General features: G+C 46.8%; 1 protein-coding gene across 1 annotated transcript in view; it reads left to right on the top strand.

Annotated features, from left to right (window-relative positions):
- The first annotated feature begins 1,127 nt into the window (after positions 1–1,127).
- Positions 1,128–8,445, top strand: part of LOC110295767 (cat eye syndrome critical region protein 2 homolog) — a 103,256-nt gene continuing 95,938 nt past the window's right edge. The window contains 1 exon segment of the mRNA XM_029478253.1: positions 1,128–1,389. Within this exon segment, the coding sequence (XP_029334113.1) occupies positions 1,264–1,389 (126 nt within the window). The 5' untranslated portion in view covers positions 1,128–1,263.

Raw genomic sequence — 8,445 nt, forward strand, 5'->3', positions numbered from 1 at the left:
TCCCCTTCCGGTTTAGACAGAATTCCACCGTCCTAAATAGCCGTTAACATTTCTAAAGCCCCAGCACCCTCCTGTCGGAGCGTATTCCCGCAGCCCNGGCAGGTCTCCACCCCCACCCGGACACACGTCCTTAGAGTCTCCAGGCTCTTCCCCATCCCCCCAGCCTCCAAGCCACATTGTGAGCAGTGGCGCCCGCAGCAGCGGCGCTCCGCTCTGGCGAGGGCAGTCAGAGGGCTCAAAGCCAGTCTCCTCCAGGGCGGCTGCACGTGTCCGTTCCCTGGGGTGGGGGAAATTGCTCTTCCCGCTAGGCTGCTGATTGGTGCCTCCCCCCTACTCCACCCTTCCCGCCACACTCTACCCCTCCANCCTACTCGGTTCCAGCCGAACCAGCCCCACCACCTTCCCTGGGAGAAGCGAGGCACTTTAGCGCTCCCTTAAGTCCCGTTCTCAGATGGGCTAATAATAGTAATAATAATAAAAATAAAAAAGCGCTAAAGAACAGGTGGAAAGCGCGTCGTTTCCCCGGGCCTCCGGTTTCCAGCGTGGACGTCCCACTCGCTGTCCCGCGCCACCCTCCACAGCAGTAATAACTGAAATCCCACACGTGCGCACTCCCGGAGCGAGTCCCCAGTGAGAGCACCACCCCGCGGGCCCTTTAAAAGGACTCGACCACTGAGGCCACGTGGGGGTGGGAGAGACCCTTATTGTCTTCCGTCACCAAAGTCGCCGAACTCCCCGGCCCCAAACACCTGCACGGCAGAGCGCGGCTCCCACCCGCCCGGCCGCCCGCGGGCTGCGCGCGGCCCCCTCCGCGTCACGCGCGGCCCCTCCCCGGGCGCGGCCCGCCCGCTCCCCCTCCCCCGCCCTCGGTGCAGCTGTCCGCGCAGGGGTGGGGGCGGGGTTGTTGTTGTGGTGCGCGCCGGCCCCGCCCCCTCCTCGTGGGCGGCCCCTCCCCCAGGCTTCTGCCGGGCCCCCTCCCCACCCCCAGCCCCATCTGTTTTCCTCAGCGCTGAGTGGATTATATTGTATGGGATTGGGGGCGGCCGCACGGCCGCGGCGGGACGGGGCGAGCGCGCGGCCCCCGCCGGCTGCCCGAGCAGCGGCCGCTTGAGCGAGTCGGCCCGCCGCCCCCCGCCCGGCGCGCCTCCGCTTGAGCTCACGCCGAGCGGCGGGAGCCGCCGCGCGCTGAGTGAGAGGCGCTGCCGGCGGCCGGAGTCCGAGCGAGCGAGCGAGAGCGAGTGAGTGAGCGAGCGCGGCGGGGAGATGTGCCCGGAGGAAGGCGGCGCGGCCGGGCTGGGCGAGCTCCGCTCCTGGTGGGAAGTCCCGGCCATCGCGCACTTCTGCTCGCTCTTTCGCACGGCGTTCCGCCTGCCCGACTTCGAGATCGAGGTGAGTAGCCGGCGCTGCGCCCTTTCTCCGCGCTTCTCTGCGGGGAGTCGCGGGCCGCCGACTTGGCGCGGAGCGCGGGCGGCGAGGGGGCTCGGCGGCGGGCACGAGGCTGGCGGCCGGCACGGGCTCCCCGTGGCCCCGCGCGCTCACGCCGCCGGGGGTCGAGCCTGCTTTTGTCGGCGCGGGACCCCGGGGCTCTCCCGGGACTTCTCGGCCGGCCTGAGGGCGAGAGTGCGCGCGCGCTCCNCGCCGGAGCCTCGGAGGCGGCGAGCAGCTGCTCAGGCGGGGACCNGGACGGGATGCGGGCTCACGCGCCGGGGGCCACAGCGGCGGGGCGGGAGCGGCCTCGGGCAGGGGCGGCGTTGCTCGGGAGACGCTCGCCAGGGTCGCACTTGGCGGACTTGCGGAGGCCCGTAACTCTCGGGCGCTTCGAGTCAACTTCGGGTGGGCGCAGATGGGGCCTGGGCTTGGGGCGTTCTCCTTGTGGGACCGCCCGTCGCTCACCGTCGCTCGGGACGCCGAGACTGTGGAGGGAAAGTTTGGGGCCCCCCCTCCCTTTTAAAACAGCTCCTCTACGGAGGAAGGCGCAGCCGTCCGTATTCCGGGAGCTCTCTCTTCGAGTTGATTTCGCCACCATTATTCCCCCGGGCGAGCGAGGAGGAAAGGAATGGCTTTCTGGCCAGGCCGAAGGTGCTTTCAAGACCCGAGGCTTTGTGATAACTGGACTAAAATCCGAGGGTCCTAATGACAAGGACGGTGGCGGGAGTGTGGGAAACGGAATGTATAAGATGGTCCGAAGCAGCATCCTGGCTTTTATTTTTGGAAGGAATTGTGAAATACTGATTGGTTGGCAGGTTGAGTTGCTTTCTTTCCTGTCTGTAGGGACTTAATCACCTTTNTTTTTCTTCCTTGGGACAAAGGTACACGAAACTGTTGTTGGTCAGTTACTGTTTTCAGTTTTGTGACTGCCTTTACAATTGAAATAATCAAAATTAAAGTAATTTATTTGGGAAGTCTCACCGTTGTGGTTGCCTCTTCACCCCCCCCCCCATCTTGATTTTAATTTGTTGACTCTTGAGGTCTTCGCTCGCCTTTATTTTTTTAAGTCCGTTGTGTTTGCAGAAATATCACTTGCTTCTATGAATGAAGCGTGGGAATTTACTTGTGTTGCAAAGTTAACGAAATTGGAAATCTAAACCGATCACAAGGGGTAGGTTAGGAAAGTGAAGAGGAACGTGGACTGAAGTTGGGGCCATTCGATGGCTTTTGGAGGGACTTTAAAACAAAGTGAAAAAGTTGGTAGGATTTTCCAGGTCGTGGGCTTCTCCAGGTTTTAGGAAAATGAAACTTGACAATTAAACGCAACTCAAAGCGTTTATTTACAAAGTTTGAACTTGAGTGTAAGGACCATTTTTGTAATGAAATTTTGTAATGAAATCAGACTACAAAGATTAACGATTTGAGGAATCTTAAAGGGGAAGAGATGATGATTAATGATTCTGATGTCCTGTGTTTCCTTTTAGTTAGTTTGAAATCTTGAGTAGTCTAATTAAATCCTGCTGTTCAAAATGGCTGCAGAGTGTGTGTGTGTGTGTGTGTGTGTGTGTGTTGGTGCTTGTGACAATTGCTGTCTTGGGTGCTGATAAAAACCTGTCCCAATCCATTTTCTTTCAAGAGGAAGTAAATTGATGTGCGGATTACAAATTGAGTACATTTGAAAACGCCAGTGTTGGAGAAATGGCACTTTCCCAAGTCCTTGTATTCCCATTTTGTTGATAAAAAGGTAGAGGANACTCATTTTGTCTTAATTATACTCAACATATTTAAAGTTAACCTCTAATTTCTATCTTTAAATAGTAAACTTCAGGTTCTCAGTGTTTGTTGGCCTAATTCCTCTCGGAAATGTAAGCTGTTATTGTCCTTTACACGGTGAATAATCAGGTCTACTTGACATGGTGTCTCTTAATTCTAGTGGTTAAGAAAAAATTATGCTGTGTGGGTGTACATGTGTCAGGGAGTGCTTGTGGAGGTCAGAGGACAGTTTGAGGGAATTCATTTGGGTGGTGAGAGCCCCAGGAATCAAACTTGGGTGGTCAGACTTGGCAGTAGTTTCCTTCACAGGGAGCCATCTCTCCTATGTGTTTCTTGGAAGATGCACTTTGTTCCTTAAAGTGTGTGTTACTTGAAACAACATTCAGCACATTAATATCCTGATTCCAACATGTACATACCTTAAATACTACCAGCCCTTCCTCCCTTTNCCTATGGAGATGATCAATAAATGTGGAACATGATAGTGGTTTTCCCCTTCTGTATTTCCTGTATTTTATTTAGGGTTCTGATTAGATGAAATATATCTAAAATTCTCATTCTCTAAGAAACTTGACTTTGATCCATCAACAATGTAGAATTCCCCAAAGATGCTAACTAAATTTGTTTTTGTTTTTTCTTTGGTGATTTGAAAAAGCGTCAACTAGTTTATGGGTTAGGTCTTACAGAACAGTGTTAGTTTAGACCTTATTTATTTATTTATTTATTTATTTATTTTTTGGTTTTTCAAGACAGGGTTTCTCTGTGTAGCCCTGGCTGTCCTGGAACTCATGCTGTAGACCAGGCTGGCCTCAAACTCAGAAATCCGCCTGCCTCTGCCTCCGGAGTGCTGGGATTAAAGGCGTGCGCCACCACCGCCCAGCTGACCTTGTCTTAAAGTAAAAATATACCAGTAATGAGCTGAATGTACCTGCTAGACACATGGAAAGTCCTAATTACACTNGAAAAGCTAGAAATGAAGAATATTGATTACCAAATAGTTAAAACCAGATATCATTCCTATAGGACACCAGTTTTCAGTTGTGGGAAAGATCTCATTTTACTCTTCTTTCCCAGGCTGAATCTTTGGATTTATAGAACATTGACAAAGCAGGAATCCTTAAGGATTTGTTTTTATCCCAAGCAAAGCAATCTCTCAGGTGAAAGGCTCTAAGATTCTTGATGCTGTTCTGTAAGAGGGCAAGACTTCCCACTTACAGGTCCCTAAGTGGTGATGTTTTTATTTTTGTATGTAAAAATATTTTTGTGCTCTGTTAACTAACCTTAAACTGATCATTCTTCAGAAGAGTCCGCATACTTGACTCTGGTGTATGTGGTGCTGGGGGTTGAATTCTGTGTTCACACTTGCCAGACAGGCACTGTATCACTGAACAGTCTTTTCCAGCCCTTTTCTTTTTCTTGGAGACGACTTCTACCACACAGAGTCTCATTATGTAGCTCTGGCTGGCCTGGAACTAACAACGTAGACCAGGCTGGCCTCCAACTCCTGGAGATCTTTCTGTCTCCTGAGTGCTGGGATCAGAGGTGTGTGCCACCATGCCCTACTTTTTTGCTTTTCATTTTAAGATAAGCTTGAACACTCTTCATGTATTGCTGCCCTTAAATAAAGGTTCTAAAATAATCAGAACAAAAACCTGAGGGTACAATAATAATGTTTTCAGTGGCTCCAGGTTCTTAGTTTATGATAGGGTTGTAGCTCAGGGTTGAACACTTGCTAGGATACCCAAAGTTGCCATAATTTTCATCCCTGGTTTTCAAAACAACACATGAATAGTATATAAAGCTTAATTTTTAGCAAAATACAGCTAAAATAATTAAAATAACTCAGTCATTGGGAAGCTGGTAACTCTAAAATTGTATCCTGACATTTGAGTAAAAATCTTCTGTTGACATATTTAGAAATTCCTATATTCCTGATATGTTTGCCATACATAGATTTGCTTTTAATTTTCTGAAGAGGCCATGTGTAGTTGGACAGTAATAGATTAAAGACACTGCCTTTAGTAGTTGGTTATCACTGAACACTTACTACATTGTTAGGGGTTTTTGTTTTTGTTTTTTTTAATATATTAGGACAACCCAGGGTTTTAACACATGCTAGGCATTTGAGGTACAACCCCAGCCCCTCCCTCCCCCCTCCCTTAGTCCTACTTTGCAGCTAGGGTTTGTGAATAAGTAACTAAGCAAGCTTTCTATCCTACCTAATNGTCCCTAGTCGTTTGATTTATAGGGATGAGCCATCTAATCACCAAAGCATCTCATATTTGGCCCTGTTTGGCCACATTTGCTGATAATAGAATCCATTTATATATGATTTAGCTAAAGCCAAATATTTTGTACTTAATATTGTAGTGGATTAAGTTAGTTAAGTTTTACCCTGATTTGAAACTAAGATAATTGACCTCTTTAAGTACTTGCTTCAGGTTGAAGGGAGGCAGTGGAAGACAATTTTTCATAACTTTATAGAGCAGCAGTTNTCAATCTTGGAAGGGGGGCTGTTGAACAAACTTTTCATAGAAGTTGCCTAATATTAGAAAACACAAATATTTACATTGTGATTCATAACAGCAAAATTTAAGTTGGGTGCTGGGATTAAAGGCTTGTGCTACTACTTACTGCCCAGAGAGTCTTGCTCTTTTAGCTTTAATCTTCCCTGCCTTGTGTCTTCTTTCTTTTTTTTTTTTTAAGATTTATTTATTTATTATATGTAAGTACACTGTAGCTGTCTTCAGACACTCCAGAAGAGGGAGTCAGATCTCGTTAAGGATGGTTGTGAGCCATCATGTGGTTGCTGGGATTTGAACTCAGGACCTTCGGAAGAGCAGTCAGTGCTCTTAACCACTGAGNCATCTCTCCAGCCCTTGTGTCTTCTTTCTGTTTGTGGTTGTGTGTTGCTGAAGTACCTCACTCAGCAGGATGGTGTAGGGCCAGTATATAGAGAGCTTTGTATTCTCCCCTTTGTAGTCCTGTTTCTAGTCCTCTCATCAAGAGAATGAGCCATGAATTATAATTAATATAAGTAATAAAACTTGCTGAAATTTAAACATAGTTTAGTTGTATCAGCTGTGTTTAGGGGATAGATTCTGTTTGTGTATAGGAACAAGTGCTGTCAGGGTGGGTATTAGACTTCAATCAAATTCTCTCTTACTGGTTTTTTCGAGACAGGGTATCTCTAACAACTCTGGCCATCTGTAATGGGGATCCGATGCCCACTTCGGCTGTGTCTAAAGACATGACATTGGCAGTGTATACAAATATACATGAAATAAATAAATAAATCTAAAAAATACTGTCTCATTNTACTTTGCTGCCATAACTACTATGTAGCTGTTAACCTCATTTTACAGATGTGTGGGGATTGAAATTTTGGGGAGGCTGGTTGTTTGCACAGGATTCCTACCTAGGTTCAGGGCTTTTACTCCAAAATCTGTGTTGCTGTTGTCTTGTCACAGTTTTGTGGACGTTTTAATTATCTGTATTGAAGGCTGAAAGTCTACAGTGCATGTCTAAGGGTTCTTGGCTCAAAAGATCTTTATTTTTTCATTAGGTATGTGTTTCATATATGGAGATCAGGACAAGCTGGAGTGTAGCTTCTTACATTGTTTGAAATATCTGGTGGCTTTATGTGTGTGCTGGGGAATCTCAACCTAGGTTTTTAGGTTTCATGGCTAAAACTAACCCACTGAGCCATCCCATCACCCTATATTTTATTTTGAGTCTTTTGAGACAAGAGTTTCTCTGTATAGCCCTGTCTGTCCTGGATCTTGTCCCAGACTGGCCTTGAACTCCTATAGATCCACTTGCCTCTGCTTCCTGAATGCAATGGGACTAAAAGCGTGCGACTCAATAATTCCTATTGACATATAGGAATTATTACATTATAAAGCATCTATGTGCTTGGCAGGGTACTAGCTCATGGAGATACAGCTATATGTGTAACACAAAAATACTTGCTCTCTTGGTGGGTGAGATTCCTCAGTGGGTAAAGGAGTTTGCTGCCAACTGTGAAGACTTGAATTTTATCCCTTGAACCAACATGATTAGGAGGAGAGAACCAACCCCTTCAAGTTTTCCTCTGACCCCCACATGTGTTCCGTGGCATACATATATTACACACACACATAGACACACACAAAGTTGTTATTATTTTCTGAGACAGGCTTTCTCTATTTAGCCCTGGTTTTCTTGGAACTCACTCTGTAGAACAGGCTGGACTCTGCCTTCCAAGTAGTTGTTCTTAAGGGTTCCACCATGTCCAGCTAATACAAAATAAATTAATAAAAATTAAGTTTCAAAAGCACCTGCCCTCTTCTTAGTGGCCAAGTGATACAGNATGTCACAGGGTCTAAGAAATGAAGTCCAGGGAGGCTTGCACAGGGTCATGCTAAGGAATGGCTTCTTCAATTTAAGAGAGGAATAGAGATAGTATGTTGAGATAGCATTTGAGTGGACCTGAGATAAATGACTTAGATTAGTTATTTAGAGATGGGTGGGGTAGTGAACACCTTTAATTCCAGCACTCTGGAGTAGAGGCAGGTGGATCTCATTTGAATTCAAGGACAACCGGGGCTACACATACATAGTAAGACCTAAGCCAGCCAGGACTATGAAAGACCCTGTCTCAAAAATAGAAACAAAACAATTTTTTAAAAATTACTATTTATTTTTATGTGTATCTATGTTTTGTCTGCATACAAATCTGTACCTCGTGCCCTTAGAGGCCAGAAGAGAAAGGATCCTCTGAGGTTGGAGTTACAGAAAGCTTCAAGCCACCATGTGAGTGCTAGGAATTGAACCTGGNTCCTCTGGAAGAGCAGTCAGTGCTCTTACCTACTAAGCTTCTCTCCAGTCTCAACCAAAACAAAACAAACAAGTTTAAGAAATGATTTAGAAATTTGTGGGTTTTCAACATATTAATGTATGTAATGTAAAACACGTACTGTGTCCCTGGGGCTGACCTACAACTTGTAGCTGTCATCCACACAGTTGTATATTGTTGGTCTACAGAAGATCCTTTTTAAAACTTCCTGCTTTCTACCTTTTGAAGAGTCAGAATCCTCCTTCTCTATAGAGGGATGAGGAGGACAGTTGCACAAGGGGAAATCCATGACGCATCTTGGGGTCTTGAAGTGGAGGATGTCCTTTTGTAAAGGAGCTTTGGTAAAGCTCACCTTTCTGTTTTTTTCCAGCCTTTTAAAAAGAAAGGCTTCCTAGTTTCCTGGCCCC

The sequence above is a fragment of the Mus caroli genome, chromosome 6 (genome assembly GCF_900094665.2).
Source record: "Mus caroli chromosome 6, CAROLI_EIJ_v1.1, whole genome shotgun sequence".
Lineage (NCBI taxonomy): Eukaryota > Metazoa > Chordata > Mammalia > Rodentia > Muridae > Mus > Mus caroli.